Raw genomic sequence first — 24,573 nt, forward strand, 5'->3', positions numbered from 1 at the left:
CCTCCACTCTCTTTTCTCTCTACCAAGCTAAACTCCTTTGAGGTACTCAAGAAACAGATGCTCTTTAGTGTTTCATAACCCACAGGAAAATTTTTCTCTGAATACATCAGGTCTGTTGGATAACAAATTCATTTAACTGAATTGGAGCTGCTTTTGCCGTAATCTCCTTTTTAGTGTGTTACGCTTGTTTTTCCTAACTAAATAATTGACTGGATTGTATAGTTTTTCAATTATTAATCTAGTAAAACCTTAGTATTTTGGATTTAATGAATTAAAGTTTATGAAAATTGTTCTGGATCAAACTAACCTCATGTAAGTTTGGATCTCTCTCTCTCTCTTTTTTTTTTTTTTTTTTTTTGAATGAGTTTAAGGTATTAGTAATTAAGATTCCATTTGTGTTTCTAAATATAATGACTATCCAGTAGACTTAAGGTAGCATCATATAAGGAAGGGCACACTGAGAGAGGGACTGGGGATGGGGAAATGTCTACCCTTTAACATTTGTCCCATTCCATCTGCAATTAAGTTTTCTAGAAATGTATTGTTACAGTACCTTCTTAAATGTTTTTAAATTGTCTTTTCAAGTGAATAGAGCATGGGAGTTTGTGACTGTTTCTTGTGTCAAAAACAATGTCAAAAGTTTAAGAATGCCAGGCATGGTTCACGCCTGTAATCCCACCACGTTGGGAGGCCAAGGCTGAAGGATCACTTGAGCCTGGGAGTTCAAGACCAGCCTAGGCAATATGGCGAAACCCTATCTCTACAAGAATTACAAACAAACAAAAAAATTAGCCTGGTGTGGTGGCATGTGCCTATGGCCCCAGCTACTTGGGAGGGTGAGGTGGGAGGATCAGTTGAGCCCAAGGAGGTCAAGACTGCAGTGAGATGTGATCATGCCACTGCACTCCAGCCTGGGTGACAGAGTGAGACCCTGTCTCAAAAAAAAAAAAAAAAAAAAAAAAAAGTTTAAGAAAACCGTTGTATTTAAATTGGGCTCTTTGAAAAGTAAATTCTAATATAAAACTTATTCCATAGTATTATTTGTTAAATTCTGTATCTAACTGAAGAGCACAGGCTTTTGGTATTTGGTATAAGTGAAAAATATAGCCAGATCAGACATCACGAACACTTCTTTGTCTCTTTTGCTAACGTGTCCACCAGAATCCTATGTTCCATTAAAAAGGTTTTTAGTGTTATTTAAAAAACTCAAATCACACAGAAATGTGAAATTTTAATACAGGTGATTTTGTGACATATAGGTCTTCAACTTTCTTCTTCCTAACAATTTTTCATTCTTTTAAATTTCTTTGTGATAGAGTAAATTATACAAATGAAATACAGTGACTGTAGTAAAATAAATAGGTTAATTCACCCACTGTATTTCAGTTTTTTCATCTGTACAAAATGGATATCATAATGGAAAGTACTTAGGACAGTGCTAGGCACATTACTCAATAAAAGATTGCTATTACTGCTTGGAAGAGGAAATCATCAGCCGATATAGATGATAACCAAAGATATGACAGTATCACCCAGAGATGAGGTGTGGAGTAAGAAGTAAAAAGAACTGATGACAGAACCCCGATGGGCAGAGGAAAAGGAGAGGGTTAGGTGCAGAGACCAGGGAAGAAATCCAGTAGGATGTCATGGGAGCTGGGTTAAAATTGTTTCAGGAAAAGAAAGTGGCTGCAGTTGACAGCTCCTGCAAGCGGAGGGATATCAAGTTAAGATATTGACCGAAATGTTACTAGATTAAGCAACAGTAGGATTGTTGATGGTCTTGGGGAGAGCAAATTCCATAGAGTGTTGGGGAGAGAAGGCACAGTGTGTCAAGGAGATACCAGTGAAGACACCAAGTAACAGCCAGATCCCCAGGTTTGGTAGCCCTATATGAACTGGCCTTTCTTCCTTTGGTTCTCTGTCCTCCTCTCCCCGCATCCCACCCCTGCCCCACTACACACACACTCTCCCATCTCTCACAGACACCTTTGTGGAAATACGCTCCAGCTCTTGCTTTTTCTTTCTGTCTCTTGCACTTATGCTCACTCTTGCTTTCTCTACCTCAACTGAACTGCTTGACTACTCTGTGATCTCCGAGCAGGTCACACTATCACATAGGCCTCCATGCTGAGTTCCTACACCTGTCTGTGCCATGGCTTACTTTGGTAACTTGTTTACTTCTTTGTCTCCCTATTAGGCAATTCTTGGTGGGTGGTAGGGGCTGAGTCTGTATCATGGAGTGCCAGTACCTAGTACAGTCATCATGATGTGGTGATACATAAGAGAGAATGGAACAGTGACCAGCATTTATTCTAGTTGGAGCTTGTAACAGACATTAGATACTGCAGGATGATGGAGAGATTGGTTTGATTTTTAGATGTGTTGAATTGGCCAGATGCGGTGGCTCATGCCACCCAGCACTTTGGTAGGTCAAGGCAGCAGATCATGAGGTTAGGAAATTGAGACCATCCTGGTTAACATGGTGAAACCCTGTCTCTACTAAAAACACAAAAAATTAGCCGGGCATGGTGGCACTCACCTGTAGTCCCAGCCACATAGGAGGCTGAGGCAGGAGAATCTCTTGAATCCAGGAGGCAGAGGTTGTGGTGAGCTGAGATCGCACCACTGCACTCCAGCCTGGGTGACAGAGCGAGATTCCATCTCAAAAACAAACAAACAAACAAACAAAAAACAGATGTGTTGAATTTGAGGTGACCTTAGCATATGAGGGGCATTGGAGATTTGCTACTGAAAGTCAATGTGTCTTAGAAATCCCTCCTCGCTCTGGGACTCAAGAGACTTTCCTTTTTCAACTTTTTCTTCATCCCAGATAGAAATTGTAGTTTGTCCTGATAGTAGTAATGGATGAACTGTGATTTAAACTGTTAGGCTCCTGTTTGCTTGTCCACAGAATTGGATTTGTCGCTAGAAGAGGTTAGTTAGCCCCCTGGAAATAACTAAATGTCAATCTGTAGCATTCATTTTTTTTTTTTTTTTTTTTTTTTTGAGACGGAGTTTCGCTCTTGTTACCCAGGCTGGAGTGCAATGGCGCGATCTCGGCTCACCGCAACCTCCGCCTCCTGGGTTCAAGCAATTCTCCTGCCTCAGCCTCCTGAGTAGCTGGGATTACAGGCACGCACCACCATGCCCAGCTAATTTTTAGTATTTTTAGTAGAGACGGGGTTTCACCATGTTGACCGGGATGGTCTCGATCTCTCGACCTCGTGATCCACCCGCCTCGGCCTCCCAAAGTGCTGGGATTACAGGCTTGAGCCACCGCGCCCGGCCGTAGCATTCATTTTTTTAAGTCATCCGAGATTTTCTTCTTGAGGTCTAGATTTTGGAATTGTATAGATGCTTTTAAAAGATTTTGTTTCTAGAATCATTTCTAAAGCTATCATCAGCATTAAATGGCAGGGAATAACTTTTTAATGAAACTGATACAGTAAAAACCAGTTCTGTTACAGGTTAAGAGTAGTTTTAAAAATTTCCTAAAGTTTTATAAAAATTGTTACTGTAAAATATACATAACATACAATTTAAAATTTACCATTGAACTGTTTCTAAGTATACAGTTCAGTAGCATTAAGTACATTCACTTACATTCTATGCAACCATCACCACCATTTCTAGACCTTTTCCATCATCCCAAACAGAAACTCTGAATGCATCAAACAAAAACTGCCCATTCTTCTTCTCTCCAGTTCTGGTATCTGCTATTCTGCTTTCTCTTCCTATGAATTTGCCTAATGTAGGTTCGTCATAGAAGCAGAATTATAACTATTTGTCGTTTTGTCTCTGGTTTATTTCACAAGGCATCATGTTTTTGAAGTTCATTTATGTTGTATCATGTATCAGAATTTTCTTCTTTTTTAAGGCTGAATTTGATGGGATGGGTGTATCACATTTTGTTTATTTCATTCACCAATAGACACTTGGATTGCTTCCACCCAACCCATCCCATTATTCACAACCCATTATTCAAGCCATTGTGAAAATTGGTGTACAAGTATGTTCGAGTCCTTGCTTTCAATTATTTGGGGCAAATACCTAGCCTTTGTTAAGTTTTATGAGCACATATCCTGAGAGGGTAGATATTCAGTAGCATTTTTCTTATGAAATGATAATTTCAACCAGCATGTTAACACAGACTTTTGCAAGTTTTTAAGTAGATTTATTTTGTACAAGTTCTAAAGCAGTCTTGGACTGTGATTCAAAGATATCTTCAAAAGCTGCGCTATAATTTTTTTCTGTAACTGAGTCCTTGGCCAAATAAAAATGCATAAACCACTTTATCCAGCTTGTACCTATTGGCTTTGTCTGAGGAAACCAGTTGCCTAATTTTTTTCCTTGCCTTATGTTTGTTACAGCCAGTATAGGGCTGTTTCCGGCTGCAGTGTTTAACACAGGAGCCACAGTATGTTGCTGGTTGTATGCTCAAATCATGATAAAATGCACATGCTTTTGAAACTATAATGTGAGAACCCGTCTTAGAAGATAATTCGTAGGGAAAAGTTAAAGCATATTGCCATCAAAGCCTTTAATGTCTTCTTTCTGTTTGACCCCCCGACTCCCCCCATAAATCCTTTCTTATCTGTCCTAGGCAATAAGATGTACTTAAAAAGAAAATTACTCCAGATTATCTTTACTGCCTTGAAGACTAATACCTTTCTTTTGTATGAATTCTCTCAGTCAGCAGATTTTGTATCTCTGATGGAAGTAATCATTTTTCATTGTACTAGTTTTGGTAAAATATAAAATATTAACATGTAGTATATTTTATATATATTCTTTCCATGAAATATTTTGTGATAATGCAGGGATCATGTTTTGATATTTCTGTGGAGATGGGGGTCTTCCTATGTTGCTTAGATAGGTCTTTTGAACTACTAGGCTCAAGCAGTCTTCCTGCCTCAACCTCCCAAAGTGTTGAGATTACAGCTGTGAGCCACTGAGCCCAGCCTTAAGTAACTATTTTGTTTACTACTTGTACCTTGTACATAAATGGTTAAATTTAATGTATTAAATTTATATTTAATAAGATACCTATTCTGTTACTAAGCTTAGAATCCATCTTTGGTTTTTTTCCTTTAAAATATGGAGAAATATGGAAGAGAATTATTGCAAACATTGTAATGTTAGACTAATTTTTTTTTTAGATAAGGATACAAATTGAGTTCTATTTCAATATATTCCCATAAAGGGAAAAACAAGCATTTCTTTAGGCATGGAATACAAGTCATTTTTAAAATTTTTTTTTAGAGACAGGGTTTCACTGTGTTGGCCAGGCTTGTCTCAAACTTCATGATCCACCTGCCTTGGCCTCCCAAAATACAGGCATGAGCCAGAGCTTGTGAGTAAAGGTAGAAGGTCAGCAGTTCCCAGAATGTGGCTCATGGACCATGGGAGATTCCTGAGACCCTATCGTGGGGTCCATAGGGTCAGACTGTTTTCATAATATTACTAACATTGTCTTTTTCATTTTTGCACCTTTTTTCTCATGGTGGCAAAGCAATGGGGGGGTGGGGGTAAAACCTCTGGTGCACCGTCACCTGAATCAAGGCAGTGGCACAAGGCAGGACTGGTAATCATGGTATTCTCCACCACGAGGCACATGCCATTTACCCTTAGAATATTCTTGATGAAGCAGTAAAAATTTCTTCTGTTAAGTTTCAACCCTTGAGTACACTCATTAAAAATTTCCACAAAGCACTTCTGCTGTATACCAAAGTACCGTTGGTTAGCTTGAGAAAACCACTTATGCAGTCATTTGAGATGCTAACTGAGCTAGATTTTTTTTAAAATCGGAATACGATTTTTACTTGAAAGAATGACTGATGGACATATTTGGGAGATAGTTTCTCAAAAACGAATAAAGTGAGCCTGTCACTTAAAGGGGGGAAAAAGTGTTTTTACCAATGATAAAATTTGAGCTTTCAAGTTAAAATATAATTTTTGAAAATTTGTATTTACTACCATAAGCCCTAAGAATGATACTAACATGATTTTTCAGATGCTATATAATGAAAAGAGACAACATCTGGAAGAGTGGCATAACTCAGCAAATCAACACCTTCCAGATTATCAATGCGCGTTACAAAATCATCCATGGATAACAAGGTTCACACGAAGCTTAGGATAGTCCAGTGGATTTTAATGTACTATAGTAAAATCCAAAAAAAAATTCGTTGATGTAGTTTCAAATTCCACATTGCAGTAAACCTTTAAGAATCACCACTTGTTGAATTTAATAAGGTATCAAAGAAGAATATTGATAGTTATCTGAAAAGGCTATTAAGTACTCCTTTTCCAAATATCTATCTGGGTAAAGCTAGATTTTTTTCCCCATAAAGCTGAGTTCATGCAACATATGGCGGTAGATAGAATGCAGAAGCCGATAGGAGAATCCAGCTATCTTCCATTTAAGCTAGACATTAAAGAGGTTTACAAACATGTAAAGAATGTCCCTTGTCTCAATTTTTGTTTGTTTGGGAAATATTTGCCCTTTTAAAAATGTTATTTATGTTAACATGTAATGGTTTTATTATATATAAATTAACATTTTAACTTTTTCTTGGTTTTAATTTCTAATATAGTAAATATCACTAACCCACACATAACTAAAGCTCTTTGGGAGTCCCCAGTTTTAAGAGTGTAAATTGTTCTGCAACCACAAAGTTTGACAAGTGCTGGTCTAAGGCAATGTCTCTGCAGTGTTAGAATAGTAGTTGCTTGGTTTTGGGGTGGACAAGAATGCTTTCATTGTATAGCTGGAAGGCTGTCACATAGAACACGTCATAGAACAGTACTCTCTGTGTCTCAGTTTGGCATGATTTTTAGCAGGCTATGTGCTATAAGCACTTGCTGGTAAAGCAGCTAGAAATAGATGTTCTACTGTCAAGCAGTTACTAAAATCCAGCATGGTTCTGAAAATCTTAGGGTTTAGAGTTTAGTCTTGTATATGAGAGACGTTTAGCTCTTTGTCTATTAAGGTAAAGGTTTGGAGGAATATAGTTAAAGAACTAGTGGTCTTCGTAATGAATTTATAAAATATTTCAACTAAACAGCTGGCCTGTACTGATACATCACTTGACAGAGTCTTCAAGTCTGTTTTCAATACATTTGGCTAACCTGATTTTGGCATGTCTCAAGTGCATGTATTTAGTTTCTTTGTTTCAGTAAGAATTCCTTTATTTCAGAATAGAGTAGTACCCGTCTTTCATGTCCATCCAGAGCCTCTGGGAACAGACACCTCAGTAGGAGGGCCTGAAGAATGACACATTTCTGTTGATGCTTTGGTAGAGTCTGAGATGTAAGATGGGGAGAGACTGTGAAATAAGATTGTTGGGCTTTGATTTCCTATTATTGGCCAGACTTGCCCACCCTTTTTCCTTGGAATACCTTTTCTTCCCTGCCTACTCCATTTATCATAGTCTTACAGCAGAGCCCCAAATCCCAGCTCCTGCAATAAAATCTATGTGTATTTCTGAAGTGCTGATGAAGGCGTTCATTCTTTGTGTGGGCAAAGAGCAGAATAGAGAATGATACAAGAGGGGCCTTCTTCCTCCCTGTCATTACCAGCAGTGAAAACCTTTAGACATTTTTGAAACCGCTCTGTGCTCATTTTTATGAGTGTGTAGAGTAGGTGAAAAGTGAGCCTACTTCAGGAGACCAAGGGCATAAACAAATACTGGATAAAGCAGTCTAGCAGAGAGAAAATGAAGAGTTTGTAAGTTAGCCTTAGGGCTGGCCACAGTTTTTAAACAGACCCACAAGAAGAATTTCCCGTGGGTTGAATAAACCAACCAGAGTTGCTAGCCAAGGTAAGATGATGGCATATATGTCTGCTGGTATAATGTAAGATTTATATTACGCCATTTTTAAATCTGTAAATATTGGGTGATTAAAAGAGGAAATATAAGTTTCAGTCACCTGGAAACAGGATCATCGTTGGCAGTGCCAGTTTACGTGTGTTATGTCAGTGATGAGCAAAATGAAAGATGGAAAGGGTATTTTTGATAATATTTCTGATTTTTGAAAGCAAAACACAATATAAATACAGGTTTTTTTTTTTTTTTTTTTTTTTTTTTTGGAGACAGGATCTTGCTCTGTCACCCAGGGTGAGTGAAGTGCAGTGGCATGATCATAGCTCACTGCAACCTCAAACTTGTGGGCTCAGGGGATCCTTCTACCTCAGCCTCCCAAGTAGCTGGAACTATAGGAGCACCCCACTGTGCCTGGCAGATTTTTTTCTTTTTCTTTTTTTTTTTTTTTAATAGAGTCGGCATCTCATTTTGTTGTCCAGGCTGGTCTTGAACTCCTGGGCTCAAGCAATTCTGCCACCTCAGCCTCCCAGAGTGCCAGGAGTACAGGCATGAGCCACCATGCCTGGAATGCAGGTGTGAGCCACTACACCCAGCCAAAACCTAGACCCTTGAAAAGTAAAAATTAATTGGGCCTCAGGTTTATCTGGGCCCAAAGAGGATTTTATGGATACTAGAAAGATATGAAGGATTGCCCAGGGAGGATTACATAGCTAGTTACTGTGTAATTACAGATAGAAACTTCAGTTTGTCATTCAGTTTTGGGCAGATATTGAAGTCAATTTGGGAGACTCTAGAATTAGGCCACCTAAAATCAGAAGTGCATCTGGCTTTTGATCTTAAAAAACGGTAATAATCACAGAGATTAACAGTTCTCCAAACCCCAAAATGAAAACTCAGAGTTTTCTCTAATTCGTTTGGCAGCAAAACCTGGCCTAAATTGATATGAGGCTATTTATAATCTTTATTTATCCTATTTAGTTTGAATATTCATATTTTGCTACAGAAATATTAGTATTTGATTACCAGTTACTGCAATGGGGGTGTTTTCTTTGTAAAACTCCCAAAAATTCTGAATCATATTTGTTCTCGAGGCATTATTTTTGGATAAGGGTTTATAGACATGTAGTACTTACCTTGTAGAATGATGTGAGAATTAAATGCTCAGTAAAAGGTTAGGTATTGTTGCTATTACCACTAACATAAGTCTAGAACCCCAGTTTTGAAATGTAACATGAGTATCCTTCTATAGAGATGCGTGTCAGTGCAGTCCACTAGAACTTTTCACAATTATGCAAATGTCTTTATCTGGCCATCCAATACAGTAGCCACTAGCTATAGAATACTAGAAATGCAATCAGTGCAACTGAAGAAATTTTAATTTAAATATAAATAGCCACATATGGCTAGTGGCTGCTGTATTGAACAGCACAGTTCTGTGTAATTTGAGTTCATGTTCCATTCAAACTTTAGTTTTTCTGTCTTTGTAGTCACTACTGATTAAGAATACAATGTGGACCCAGCAGGTTATTTATTAGCTAAGACAGCCATTAATAGTAACAGAGCAAGAACTTCATGTTTTTTTGGTTTAAGATGAAGTTTTGCTCTGGTACCCATGCTGGAATGCAATGGTACAATCTCAGCTCACTATAGCCTCTGCTTCCTGAGTTCAAGTGATTCTTCTATCTCAGCCTCCCAAGTAGCTGCGACTACAGGCATGCGCCACCATGCCTGACTCTTTTTTTTTTTTTTTTTTTTTTTTGGTAGAAACAGGGTTTCACTATGTTGGCCAGGCGGGTCTTGAACTCCTGACTCAAGTAATCCACCTGCCTTGGTCTCCCAAAGTGCCGGGATTATAGGCGTGAACCACCGTGCCCAGCAGCAAGAACTTGTTTCTAAGTACATCCTAGGCTTAGCATCAGCTAATATTTCCTTCTGTCTCCAGGGCTTTTTAAAGACTTAGTGGTAAAGGGTACACATTTCTCCTTGAACTTGGCTAAGGCTACCTGTAATGACCTCAACTTAGGTAATTAATAAAATATAATGCATCTATGCCAAGAAGTCCCTAGCCTTAGAGAATTCAAGTGGCAGAAATTTCTCTGGTAAATGGGGAAAAAGAAAACTTAATTATGAAGTTGTTGCCAGATATCAAAATGTTTCTGCTAACATGTTCACATTTGTTAAACAGATGTTATTTTCCAAAAATGATTTCTGTATACATCTAAAATGTAATATGGTGTGCAACATCGATGTTTTTGTAATTCCCCTAGACTAGATAGGAGTTGTTAGGGTACATCTGTTAAAGTGCAAGATGCATTTTTTTCTAATGTCATTTCACAAGCGATTGAATGTTCACCAGTGTGATGTGTATATTATCTTTACCTGTGGTATTCCATGGTTTTCCCTTTGATAAAAGGTTGTTAGCAGTGTCCCTTTCTTCATTAAATATTAAATTGGCTAAAAAAGGAGGCGTGGAGCTGGATGCTGTGGCTCACACTTAAAATCTTAGCATTTTGGGAGGATAAGGCTGGAGGATCACTTGAAGCTAGGAGTTTGACACTAGGCTGGGCAACATAGCAAGCCCCTTGTCTCTGCAAAATTTAAAACTAAAAAAATTAGCCAGACATGGTGATGCACACCTGTAGTCCCAGCTACTAGGGAGGCTAAGGTGGGAGGTTTGCTTAAGCCTCTGAGTTCATGGCTGCAGTGAGCTGTGATCATGCCTCTGTGCTCTAGCCTGGGATGCAGAGCGAGACTCTGTCTCTTTTTTTTTTTTTTTTAAAAAAAAAAAAAAAAAAAAAAAACCCAGAGGCAGGCCAGATGTGGTGGCTCACGCCTATAATCTCAGCACTTTGGGAGGCCAAGGTGGGTGGATCATGAGGTCATGAGATCAAGACCATCCTGCCTAACATGGTGAAACCCCGTCTCTACTAAAATACAAAAATTAGCTGGGCGTGGTAGTACATGCCTATAATCCCAGCTACTCAGGAGGCTGAGGCAGGAGAATTCCTTGAACCAGGGAGGTGGAAGTTTAAGTGAGCCGAAAATGAAACAAAACAGAGCTGGACTTTGTTTCAAAAAATGAGAGAGACAGAGAGAAAGAAAGAGGGGGGAGGGGGAGAGGGGAGGGAGGGAGGGAGGGGCAGACAGGCATGGGCAAAGGCCTCCATTTATTTCTACTGAGGTGTTAGAAACAATCTAACTTCCTAATTAGAAAGTTAAATAAGATGAAAGCATGTAAAACATTGAGATATTGCTGTTGTTAAGGACTCAAAATGAGAATGTTGAGACAATGAGTGGTTAAAAGTTGTGCTCATTGAACCTGGAAGTTTTCTGTTTCTTCTTTTTTTAAACTTACTTATTTTGAGACGGAGTCTTGTTATGTCGCCCAGGCTGGAGTACAGTGGCCTGATCTCGGCTCACTGCAATCTTTGCCTCCCAGGTTCAAGCAATTGTCCTGCCTCAGCTTCCTGAGTAGCTGGGATACAGGCATATGCCATCACACTTGGCTAATTTTTGTATTTTTTGGTAGAGATGGGGTTTCACCATATTGGTCAAACTGCTCTCGAACTCCCGACCTTGTGATCTGCCCGCTCGGCCTCCCTAAGTGTTGGGATTACAGGCATGAGCCACCATGTCTGGCTCCTATTCTTTATTTTAAAAAAGAGTGCTTTCTGTATTTGTGAAGTTTTCACATCTTAATTTTGTAGTAAAAGGCCAGTAAGGGAAGGCAGGAGGAAAGAGTAGCTCCTGGGTGCATGGTTGAGTTTTTAAAAAGAACAAGTTTTAAGAGAACATGTTTGCTTCCTGTTTTGTAATATGTATATATTCTGTACACATGATTTGTATGGAAGGATACACATACCAAACTGTAAACAACATCTCCTCCTAGGGAATGGAAGTGCAGAGAGGAGGAAGGGGGAGGCACTGTACTTTGCTTTATATACTTGCCCATTTTTGAGTTTTCACAGTGAACATAAATTTTTATAATTTTTTTAAAAAATTGATAGTTCTAAAAATGCAAATTGGCTATAATTTATTTAAATTTATTTTCTGTATTTTATGATGTCTTTTTGTTAAAAGGCTTTTTGCAAAACTTTTATAAGGCCAGGCACATAGTGACTCATGCCTGTAATCTTAGCACTTTGGGAGGCTGAGGTGGGTGGATTGCTTGAGCCCAAGAGTTCAAGACTAGCCTGAGCAACGTGGTGAAACCCTGTCTCTACAAAAAATACAACAATTAGCTGGGTGTGGTGGCACACACCTGCAGTCCTAGCTGCTCGGGAGGCTGAGGTGGGAGGATTGCTTTTGAGTCCAGGAGGCAGAGGTTTCACTGAGCCAAGATTATGCCACTGCACTCCAGCTTAGGCAACAGGTGAAAGCCTGTCTCCAAAAAGAAACAACAACAAAAGCTTTTATATTGATAGTTTGAATTGAAAATAGTATATGAAATTTCTAATAATGTCATAAAATAAGCTATAACTTCTGATTATGTGATATTTGGTACAGTTTGCAAAATTGTTAGAACTTTTTAAGATCTTAGCATGAATTATAAATGTACAATATTAGGGGTGAACTTTAACCAAATTTTCTTGTATAGGTTTATTTGAAAACTAAAACAAAACTTCAGTTAGGGGAACCATTAAACATCTGAACAGTTTTCTGAAATCAGGCATTTAGTTCTGCATTGGGGGACATGCTCATTGCCAGGATATGGAAGTGAGAACTGGCAACCCTAATTACACTGTGATATTTTGTACATGGTCAAATCTTCAGCTAGAAAAACAGACTATGAAGAAAGTCATTGACTACAGCCACTCAAAGACTGCAGCACAACACAGATCTATCAGGGAAGAGGAGCTGATTTTTGTAAATGTAATCCAGCCCGGGCGTGATGGCTCATGCCTGTAATCCCAGCACTTTGGGAGGCCGAGGCAGTTAGATCACCTGAGATCAGGCGTTCAAGACCATCTTGGCCAACATGATGAAACCCTATCTCTAGTAAAAATACAAAAAATTAGCTGGGCGTAGTGGCGAGCACCTGTAGTCCCAGCTCTTCAGGAGACTGAAGCAGGAGAATCGCTTGAACCCAGGAGGTGGAGGCTGCAGTGAGTCGAAATTGTGCCGTTGCTCCAGCCTGGGCAACAAGAGTGAAACTCCATCTCAAAAATGAATGAATGAATAAATAAGGATCCAAAAGCATGCCATTGTCGACCACAGCAGTGTGTCATGAAAGTTTATTATATGTTTTGTTTTTTACGATTAAAGGAAATGTAATGTCCTCCTCTGTATGCATCAGTCTTTGTCTCCTCACTGGGATAATTTCCAGTCAGCATCAGAAAAGGTCGAGCATCTCCCATTTTAAAAAAGAAAATGGGCCTGGGCACAGTGGCTCACACCTGTAATCCCAGCACTTTGGGAAGCCAAGGTGGGCGGATCATGAGGTCAGGAGTTCAAGACCAGCCTGGCCAGTATGGTGAAACCCAGTCTGTACTAAACATACAAAAATTAGCTGGCATGTTGCCACATGCGTGTAATCTCAGCTACTCAGGAGGCTGAGGCAGAAGAATTGCTTGAACCTGTGAGGTGTAGGTTGCAGTGATCCAAGGTCACACCACTGCGCTCCAGCCTGGGCGACAGAGCGAGATTCTGTCTCAAAAAAAGAAAATGTTTTAAGGCCTTCCTTATCTTTATATTTACCCTCCAGCTGCCATTTTCTTCCCTGCCCTTTTCAAAATACTGTCTCCATTTTCTCAGCTTTAACATCTCAGCTAGTTTAGTCTGACTCCATCCTCACCACTTTACTCAGTGGCCACTCCAGTTGTCTATCTTGACCTCTCAGCAGCATTCATGTTTGGCAATTGGCAATGTCTCCCTCCTAATGCAGTGAGTGTCAATTGAGTATTAATGTGTTACGCTCTTTATATGAATTCATTTAATCCTTTAACAACTCTTTGAGGTGGATGTTGTCATTATCCCCATTTTACAGATGAAAAGCTGAAGCTTAGAGAGGCTAAGTAACTGGCTTAGCTACTGATAAGTTGTAGAGAGGAAGGGATTAAATTCAAGCCCCATTCAGTTCTGCTGCCTTTATGAAATAACCTGCTATCCTGGGTTTTCCTTCTCTGTCTCTACTTCATCTTGGTTTCTTTGCAGTTCCTTCTTCTACCTGAGCTTTAAATTTCAGGGTTTCTCAAGCCTCGATCCTAAGTCCTCTTTTCACTGCGGCGAGGCATTCACACACACCTATGGCTTCGGTTACCATGTGGAAGGTGAAGAGTTCTCAGTGTATATGCATATTCAGCTCAGAACAGTTTCAATATCCAGCTGTCTCCTTAGTACATTCAAACCTTAGTTTAAAATTTGTTCCTCCTGTGTTACCTTTTATTTCCCCCCTAAATGGTATAAACCCAGCTAAGCAGAAACCTAGGGATCACTGCTAATTCTTCCCTCTCTTGGTTCCCATGAACAATCACCAGGTCCTATTTATTGTGTCTTTTATCTCTCTAATTCATCTTCCTCCCTAAAGAAAGCTTCCCTGTTCTTAGACTGGATCCCCTAATATACATTCTCATAGTACCCTGTACTTCTCTTTCTCTCCATTGTAACATTCTTCATTACTATATTCATTCAGTTATGTTAATTTTTTTCTTTTCTTTAGAGTGAAATTGTTCATTTCTTTAGAAAAGACATTTAGGCAGAGACCAAGGCATTCTTATTTATTACTATATATCCCAGTGGCTAGCAGAGGGCCTGGCACGTAGGCAGTATTAAATACAGAGATTTGTTTTAGGAAAATCCCTGACAAATAATGGGTCATGTGGAGGGTGAACTCATGGAGACAGACTTTAAAACAAGATTTCCAGTAGTCAAGCCATAGAAGGGAGCTAACACATTGGCAGTGGGATTGGGAGAAATAGGGCAGTTGGGGATATGAAAGTAAGAGAAACAAAGGGCTGTCAAGAATGCAACAGATTTTTAGCTTTGGCAGCTGAGGGGATGGTAATACCGTTCCTTGAGAGGATCGGATAAGACAGAATATTTGTGTTGGACCTGTTGACTTTGAAGAACCTCCTGTAAGCCATCTGGATGGTGATAACCAATAGGCAGTTAGAAAAATGGAAACGGGGAATTTAGGAGATGCAGGCTTTACCTCGTCACTGAGTTGTGGTTCAAATGTAAATGGATAACAGTCGAATTATTGAGACTTTCGCCATTGGCACAGATTTGGTCAATATTTTGATAATTTTTTAATTGGGGGTGGATATTGTAAACATACACAGAGATGGAATTTTTGCATAGATGTCATTTTACATGCTGTAAGAAGTAACTAATAGCTGTAAACCTATCAATTTATTCTTCATGTTAAACTAGGAAATCTTAATTGTGTTATTTTGTTAATGCTAATTTATACCTATTTTATTCTTAAAGATGAAAACAAAGCTTAGTGGGGTTTATAGAACTCCGTTAGACTGTAAGCTCCATTAGGACTCACTGCATGTGACTTAAATTTTTTTCCTCTTATTTCTCTAGGGCCTATTCCCTGGTGGATTCCAGTCAAGTGTCTACATTTCTGATTTCCATTCTTCTTATAGTCTATGGTAGTTTCAGGTAAGATGTCCTCAAATGGGGTTTATTTAAGTTGGTGGTGGAAGAAGGAAGCATTGCTCTGAAAGTGCTGGTACCAGAACTTACTGTATGAAGAAAAACAGGACTTCAGCAGGAGCTGAGTTAGAATAGATAATTCTGGTATTTGTTCTTTAGTTGGCTGCTGTTAAACACTTCTTGGTTTTGCTTATGACTTTAGCATATTAATGCTAACATAGAAAAACTAATTGCTTAAAATGCTAGTTCTGAAAATAATCACCTGAGCACTCTTTAATGAGAAGGTTAAGGAGAGAGTCTTTGGCAATGATTCTAGATTCTCACAGGGAACAGAGAGATTAAATGGAAGGACAATTTGAAATATGAAAAAAAAAACTACCAAATATCCATATAATAGAAGGGCAAAGAGAAAACCTCATGTTTCGTTTTGTTTTTTTTTCTAACCAAAAATCAAAGTATAGTCTCAAAGCTTTAGTAGGCTTACGAAGACCAGGGAAATCAAAGTAAAATTGTGCCCAGGATGCTAGTAAAGTTCTTTATCCTTGGCTGGACACAGTTGCATATGCCTATAATCCCAGCACTTTGGGAGGTTCAGACAGGAGGATTGCTTGTGCCTAGGACCAGCCTGGGCAACATAGCAAGACCCACATCTCTACAAAAAAAAGATTAAAAAAAAAAATTAGCCAGGCATGGTGGTAGTGCCTGTGTTCCCAGCTGCTCAGGAGACTGAGGCAGAAAGAAGAAGAATCACTTTAAGTCCAGGAGATTGAGGATACAATGAGCTATGATCACGTTGCTGCTCTCCAGCCTGGGCAACAGAGCCAGACTGTGTCTCAAAAAAAAAAAAAAAAAAAAAAATCTTTATCTTGTCCTAAAATGCTTGTAAGTAAGTAGATTATATCCTTGTGGAAATTTACATCACATTTTTCTTAATCCAAAGGCTTGACATCCAAGGTTGAGCCATACAGAATTGCCAGTGATTAACTATTAATATTTTGGCCCACAGAAACAGGTTCATATGGTTCATCCTACTATCAATGGGGTTGTGTGTTATAGCATTACCAGGTATTCTCTCTGATAACCTTGGAGATACTGAGACTAGATCATGCTGATGTTCTCATCCCAGCAGGCAGCCATAGGAATAGGAAATATCAGGAAACTAGATACACACTCCCTTTTTCCACTATTCTCAGTTGAGAGGAACTTTAATGCTTATATGATTCAAATAGTTCAGTGGCTGATAAACTTACCCAAAAATGCTGCTTGAGGAATTACAAGTTGAGAACTTGAAAGGAAGTAATACGGGTAAGTGAAATACTCAGGCATAAAGATTTTGAACTATCCAGTATTATATCTGAATTGTAATGACTACTTTGTAAAATCACAGACTTGTGGTCTTTACCTCAATACTGAGTAAAACTAGTAAAATACTGTGGGTAATTTCAGTATAAACTGATAAAAGGTTTAAACCTTTTAAACTGAGATGTCTGTTGAGAACTCTAGATTCATAAGCACACTCAGGAACCGTTAATCAAACCAGAGGAATGTAGAACCTTATCAGTGCAATCTTGATATTTTTCATCTCTACCCTGTGGATAAGTATCTGATTTTTTCCCCTTTGAGTATACAGTGCATTAACGTTTCAAATGACTTTGCAATTAAACATACAAAAAGCACTGTCTTTGCAATTAAACATACAAAAAGCACTGTCTTTAGACTCTTACAGCCCTAAAACTACTTTCAGTAGTGCAGATTACCTTCCATTTGGCATATGTTTATATACTCTATACATTTTCATGTTGAAATTATTTATATTCTGATTCTTTGCACCAAATATTTTCTACGAATTATCTTCATGCTGTTTTAGTAATTTGACATTTCTTCTTGTTACTCATCTTATTCTACTCTTGTTGGGCAATTGGGTTGTTACAGTGATGATAGCTTTATGGATTATTTGCTTTTGTTGAATTATATCTCCAAGATAAATATCCAGAAGTGGAAATACTTCAACAGAGAATGTGAACTGGCTCTTACTACATATTGCTCTATTGTTTTTCTGAAGGGCTGTATCATTTTAGGATTGAGCAAGTTTTAAACAAAATTTTATGTAATAACTTTATCATAGAATTATATGGATGGAAAGGATTTCTCTGGTTAACTTCCCTATTTACCACAAAAGCAAAGCACAAAAGCAAAGCTAATCTACGAGAGAACCATAAAAGCAAGGATATTCAGTAGACTCCCATTTTCTGTTCTGGTCTATTTGCCTCTTTTTATGCCAGTACCAATGTTTTGATTGCTGTAGCCTTTGAAGTAAGTGTTGTTCTTTTTCAAATTTGTCTGGGTGTTCTGAATCCTTTGCATTTCCATATAAATTTAGGTTCAGCTAGTCAATTTCTACCCCCCCACACACAAAAAAAGCCTGCAGGGATTTCGATAGGCATTGTGAATCTGTGATCAGTTTGAGGAAAATTGCTATCTTAATGATGTTCACTAAACCCATGGACCTGGAATGTGTCTCCATTATTTAGATATTTTTTAATTTCTATTAATAGTGTTTGTAATTTTCAAGGCTTGCACTGTTTTGTTAAATTTATTCCTAGGTATTTTTTTTCTTTTTGATGTTACTTTTGATGGATTTTTTTTTCTTTTGGGATTGTTCATTTCTAAGTATGTAGAACTACAACTGGTTTTTGTGTATTGACCTCATGTACTGTAGCTTTGCTGAACTATTTTATTAGTGCTGGTAGTTTTTTGTCTATGATTCCTTAGAATTTTCTGCACATAGGATAATGTAGTCTGCAAATAAAGACAATTTTGCTGCTGCTTTCAATTCTGAAAGACTTTTTCCTTTTTTTCTCCCTTATTGTACAGTGTTGAATAGAATTGCCAAGGGCATCATCCATCCTTGCCCTGTTCCTCATCTTCAGGGAAAAACATTTTCCATTAAGTATGTGGTTAGCTGTACATTTTTCATAAATGCCCTTTATCAAGTTGAGGAAATATTCCCTTATTTCTATGGAGAGTTTTATCATGAATTGGTATTGGATTTTTGTCATGTGTTTTTATGCTTCTTTTGAGGTGATCCTGTGATTTTTGTCCATGTATTGAGATATAAGACCATAAAGTTTGCTCAAAGTATACAATTAGTATATTTATAAAATTGTGTAACCATCACTGTAATCCAATTTTAGCACATTATCATCCCCAAAGAAAATTTGTACCAGTTAGCAGTCATTCCCATTCCTCTTTTCCTACCTGCCAGCCCTAGGCAACCGTGAATCTACTTTTTAAATTTTTTTTCAGACAGTCTCACTCTGTTGCCTGGGCTGGAGTGCAGAAGCACAGTCTCGGCACACTGCAACCTCTGCCTCCTTGGTTCAAGCGATTCTCCTGCCTCAGCCTCCCAAGTAGCTGGGACTTCAGGTGCACACCACCACGCCCGGCTAATGTTGTATTTTTAGTAGAGGCATGTTTCGCCGTGTTGGCTGAGATGGTCTTGATCTCCTGACCTCATGATCTGCTCGCCTTGGCCTCCCAAAGTGCTAGGATTATTGGCGCAAGCCACCGCACCCGGCCCACGAACCTCCTTTTTACCTCTATGGAGTTGCCTATTCTGGACCTTTCATATAAGTGGAGTCATACAGTATATGACCTTTTGTTACTAGCTTCTTTCACTTAGCATAATGTTTTTGAAGTTCATCCATGTTGTAGCATGTTATCAGTATTTTCATTTCTTCTTATTGCTGAATAATATTCTCTTTTGATTTTCCATTCATTGGTTGATGGACATTTGGGTTGTTTCATTTTTTGGCTGTTATGAATAATGTTTACTGTGAACATTTGTATACAAGTCTCTGTGTGGACATAACATGTTTATTGCTCTCAAGCAGATACCTAGTAGCAGAATTGCTGGGTCTAATGGTAACTCTTGGTCTTACATTTTAAGAAATGCTTCTGTTGGGAGGCTGAGGCCAGTGGATTCCTGAGGTCAGGTGTTCGAGACCAGCGTTGCCAACATGGAGAATTCTCCCTGTCTCTACCAAAAAATTAACCGGGCATGGTGGTGTGCACCTGTAATCCCAGCTACTCAGGAGGCTGAGGCAGGAGAATTGCTTGAACCTGGGAGGCAGAGGTTGCAGTGAACCAAGATCACGCCACTGCACTCCAGCCTGGGCAACAGAGTGAGACTCCGTCTCACAAAAAAAATTTAAAAAAAAGAAGTGTTTCTGGCTGGGCATGGTGGCTCATGCCTATAATCCCAGCACTTTGGGAGGCCGAAGCAGGCAGATCACAAGCTCAGGAGTTCGAGACCAGCCTGGCCAACGTAGTGAAACCCTGCCTGTACTCAAAATACAAAAATTAGCTGAGCGTGGTGGCACATATCTGTAATCTCAGCTACTCTGGAGGCTAATGGAGGAGAACAGCTTAAACCCAGGAGGTGGAGGTTGCAATGAGGTGAGATCGTTCCACTGTACTCCAGCCTGGGCAACAGGCAAAACTGTCTCAGGTTTAAAAAAAAAGAAACAAACAAACAAAAGAAATGCTTTTGTTTTCCAAAGCAGCTACACTGTTTTGCATTTCCACTAGCAGTGTGTGAGGGTTCCAGTTTCTCCACTTCACCAATACTTGTTATTATCTATCTCTATGATTATAGCTGTTCTGGTGGGTATGAAGTGGTATCTCGTTGCAATTTTGGTTTGCATTTTCTTAATGCCTGCTGATGTTGAGCATCTTTTCATGTGCGCGTTTTACTATCTGTGTCTCTTCTCTGGTGTGTTTTCAACTCTTTTGCCCATTTTTAAATTGGATTGTCTTCTTTTTGAATTTTGAGAGTTCTTTAGTGTGAAAACGGGTTTTTTGTTTATTTTGAGACAGAGTCTTCCTCTTTTGCCAGGCTGGAGTGCAGTGGCACGAAAACGTGTTTTTAAATAAGATACATGCCTCTGGGTTTGTCTTGTCACTTTTTGTATGTTTACAGTTATATATTTCTTGATGGACTGACTTTAGTAAAATATTTCTCTTTGTCTCTAGTAACAGTTTCTGTCTTAACATCCTTCAAAAAGGCTACTTAGGTTTTCTTGAGTTAGTTTTGGTCATTCATTTTATAATTCTAAAGTAACCAGTTCCTTTTTTATAAAGGCAAACACCTACCAGTGCTTTCTTAGGTAGTGAGGGCAGTTCATTTACTTATACCCAAACCTACTCTAGGAAGACAACATCAGGTTAATAAGACTGCAGAAAGGCTGAACTCTTTAATAAGAACTATACTTTATATGATTGTGATGCCCCTCGTTCTAAGTGCATATAATTGTAGTTAGACCAGGTTCACCAGAACAAGTGTCACTGTGCTTCACAAGATGTTCTAATTGTGTGTAATGTGTTTATTATCTTTTCAGCTACCCTTTTTGTCATTCCATAACTTGTCCTACTTTAAGAAAACATCATCCACAAAAGTCTGAACTTGTTAGATAATGTAGGGAATGATTTTGTCCGTTGCTGCATATGTAGACAAGTTTTTTAAATATATTTAAGAATTTAATCAATTCTCTACTAAATGTTCAATTTATAAAACCACTGTAAGTTTTCTAGGAACACCTGTTTAACTTAACCTGTTTAACCATGTAGTGTTCACCTTGGACCAGTGAGTCTCTCCCTTCATTGTGCTCACTTCCAGAAATAGGATTATCAAAAAACATATTCTTTTAAAAATTTTTTATAAATTTTTAATTGTTTTTCCTTTTTTCACTCCTTTCTGGAGCTGAGAAAAAAAATTAATATTAAGATTAAAATTTTCAATTTTCTTTTCTGCTCCTGTATTCACAGTGTACTCAGGTGTAAGAATGTAAATGGACGAATGAGTATAACTTTAAATAAACTGGTATGTTCTCACCTCCGTTTTGCTTCCTACAATTGTTTATTTGTGCTCTGCTCTGCCCTGTTCAAAAAGATTTCAGAACATGTACTAGGTTTTGCAAGTTACTTCAAGGTAAATTAAAATGGGGCCAAAGAAAAAGTATGAATGAGACAAAATGAGCCAAAAAAGAAATGTAAAAATGCATTCCATAATGCCAACACCCCTGTTCACAAGTACCACCATAAGCTTTCTAGTAGCCAGCTTTAAAAAGAAAGAAAATGGGCCGGGCATGGTGGCTCAAGCCTGTAATCCCAGCACTTTGGGAGGCCTGGGCGGGTGGATCACAAGGTCAAGAGACCGAGACCCATCCTGGTCAACATGGTGAAACCCCGTCTCTACTAAAAATAGAAAAAAATTAGCTGGGCATGGTGGCGCGTGCCTGTAATCCCAGCTGCTCAGGAGGCTGAGTCAGGAGAATTGCCTGAACCCAGGAGGCAGAGGTTGCGGTGAGTCGAGATCGCGCCATTGCACTCCAGCCTGGGTAACAAGGGCGAAACTCCGTCTCAAAAAGAAAGAAAATGTAAAACTCCTTCAGCCTCCTTCATTAAAAAGAACCTAGTTGTCAGGTGAATTGCAACTGTTCTTGGCCTTAAAATCAGACATTTATCCTAAAGATCTTCATAAAGAAGATACAACATCAAGTTTCATTGATTTCACAGCAGGCATTCAAATAAATGTTTGTCGAATGAATTATTGTACCCTTCAGTATAAGCTGGTGGCCTTGCATGAAAATGTGTTTCAGCAAAAGCAGTTTTGCCAAAATTGAAGGTGCACAGTGGGCAACAGGATGTTGTGGTTTAGATATCTGGAGAAGTGAAAGGACTGTTCATTCTTAAACTGATTATTCTTGAATATTGATCTGTTAGTAAATATTGGTAGCAGGCCAGGCATAGTGGCTGACACCTGTAATCTCAGCACTTTGGGAGGCCAAGGCGGATGGATCACTTGAGGTCAGTTCGAGGCCAGCCTGGCCAACATGGTGAAGCTTCATCTCTACTCAAAATACAAGAATTATCCAGCCTTGGTGGTGCATGCCTGTAATTCCAGCTACTCAGGCAGCTGGGGCAGGAGAATCGCTTGACCTGGGAGGCAAAGGTTGCAGTGAGCCGAGATTGTGCCATTGCACTCTAGCCTGGGCCACAAAGTGAGTGAGACTCCCATCTCAAAAAGAAATATATATACATATATATAAAATATATTAGCAACAGCCCAGAAATATACTGTGTTGCCAGCTAAATACAGACCTTGTCTTAACAGCACTCATGGTGCATTTGTATTTTTATCAGAACCAAGGAACCTACCAAGGCTTAAATGTAATCCGATAATCCCCCTTGTCCTGAGGCAGGCAGTGGAAGTTCCCAAAGGCAAGCCTAAAGTGTTCCTCAGAAAATCCTTTTTAATCTACTCTAGTACATAAAGAAATGAGTAGTTGATTTCCTGAAGTTCTGTTCCTTGCAACTGAATTAATTCTAGCCTGAAACAAATGTAGGGCAAATATAACCAGATTGCTACCTCAACTACACTAAAATCTTAAGGCACTCACAGAATGTTAAACTGCTTCTTGATACAGTGTCTGTAATAAACTTCATGTGAAATGTACATCAGAGTGACCAAAACACCAAACTGGAATTTATGCTTACACCCAATTTAAAGTTGAAAAATGTTGATGAGTTGTGATTCTATCTGACGCTGATTAGCTGACAGGGTCAGTGGCCATCTGGACCTCACCCAATTCAAGGCTATGGCTGCTGGTCTTAATATTTCTCTGTAGCAAGACAGCATATTTGCAGCTCATCTAAAAATGATACCAGATCAAGTTTACTTGGGGAGAAATACTGTGTAGGTGTTTGGTTTTTTTGTTTGGTTGGTTTTTTGAGATGGAGTCTCACTCTGTCACCAGGCTGGAGTACAATGGCGCCATCTCGGCTCACTGCAGCCTCCAACTTCCTGGTTCAAGCGATTCTCCTGCCTCAGCCTCCCAAGTAGCTGGGATTACAGGCACATGCCACCACACCCAGCTAAATTTTGTATTTTTAGTAGAGACAGGGCTTCACCGTGCTGGCCAGGATGGTCTTGATCTCCTGATCTCATCATCTACCCACCTCGGCCTCCCAAAGTGCTGGGATCACAGGCGTGAGCGACTGTGCCCAGCCTTTCTTTTTTTCTTTTTAAATGAGAAAAAAGCAGTATGTACTGATGTGGAAAGATGTAGCACATCAAGCAGTGAGCCCATTACTTGGTCCAACAGGGCCAAGGGAAAACTTCCTCGGTGCCTTCTGAAACCTCGCTGAAAAATCAGCTGACAAATGGCAGGTTAATAGAGCAAGAGGCATACAGATTTATTAATGTGCACAAAAGTCTTATAAAATATAAGATCTCAAAAAAAATGGTCAGATGGCTAATACTTTTATACCACCTTGAGGTTACAGAAAGAATGAGGGCTTGGAGTGTGTCAAAACAGATTATGGTGGTAAATCAGGTTATGGTGGTGAAACAGGTTATGGGAGAGAGAGAAAAGCAGCCCCAGCTAGCACAGGTGATGCTGTTATGTAGATGAAACCTCATAGGTCGCAGCCCTGAGAGAGAATAGATGTAATGTGTTTCTTTCAGATCTTTTAAGGTGTTTTTCCTGTGTCTGGACAAGGTAGGGTCTCAGAGAAATGCCTCAGCCACATCCGTGCATATTTTCTCTACAGATGCAAATCTGCCCCACACAGCTTCTCAGCTATTTGTGTCTGAAAGCCATCTGAAATGTGTCAAAGAGAAGTGTATTTTTAGGTGAAATATTTTTGTTTCCTTCATAATTTTGCCAGGGCAGCAAGCATAGCTGGGATCTGTGGTCACCCTGCTCATGGGGTTTTTCTATGAATCAAAAGAAACCTTGCCTGTAAAGCACCTAACGTAGTGCCTGACAGTGTGAGGTCAGTCAAACTTAACTATTACCATCATTTTAACCCTCTGGGCCTTCTCAGCTGCTGAGTCAGACTGTCTCTTTCTCCCCAGATTCTTAGGCTTTTCTTTCTTGGTGTAGGTTCTGTGTAAGCATCAATAATTGGACATTTGTTTACTTGCTACACCTTACCCATAACTTCTTAGTCATAGTTGCTAAAAAGATAAAGTTGCATATAATATGGTAAATTTAGATGGATTTTTTTCCTGTGGTGATAAATGGTTGTCTTTGATGAAAAAGCCATAGCTCAAGTTTTTCTGTTGGTCGTTTAAACATTG

General features: G+C 39.1%; 1 protein-coding gene across 1 annotated transcript in view; it reads left to right on the forward strand.

Moving 5' to 3' along the window:
* The window catches only part of SPPL3 (signal peptide peptidase like 3), a 152,121-nt gene that overhangs the window by 90,800 nt on the left and 36,748 nt on the right, over positions 1-24,573 (forward strand). Inside the window, exon 2 of the mRNA XM_003932175.4 lies at positions 15,357-15,434. Within this exon, the coding sequence (XP_003932224.1) occupies positions 15,357-15,434 (78 nt within the window). The remainder of the gene's footprint in view (positions 1-15,356; positions 15,435-24,573) is intronic.

This window comes from Saimiri boliviensis, chromosome 7, assembly GCF_048565385.1.
Source record: "Saimiri boliviensis isolate mSaiBol1 chromosome 7, mSaiBol1.pri, whole genome shotgun sequence".
Taxonomy (NCBI): Eukaryota; Metazoa; Chordata; class Mammalia; order Primates; family Cebidae; genus Saimiri; species Saimiri boliviensis.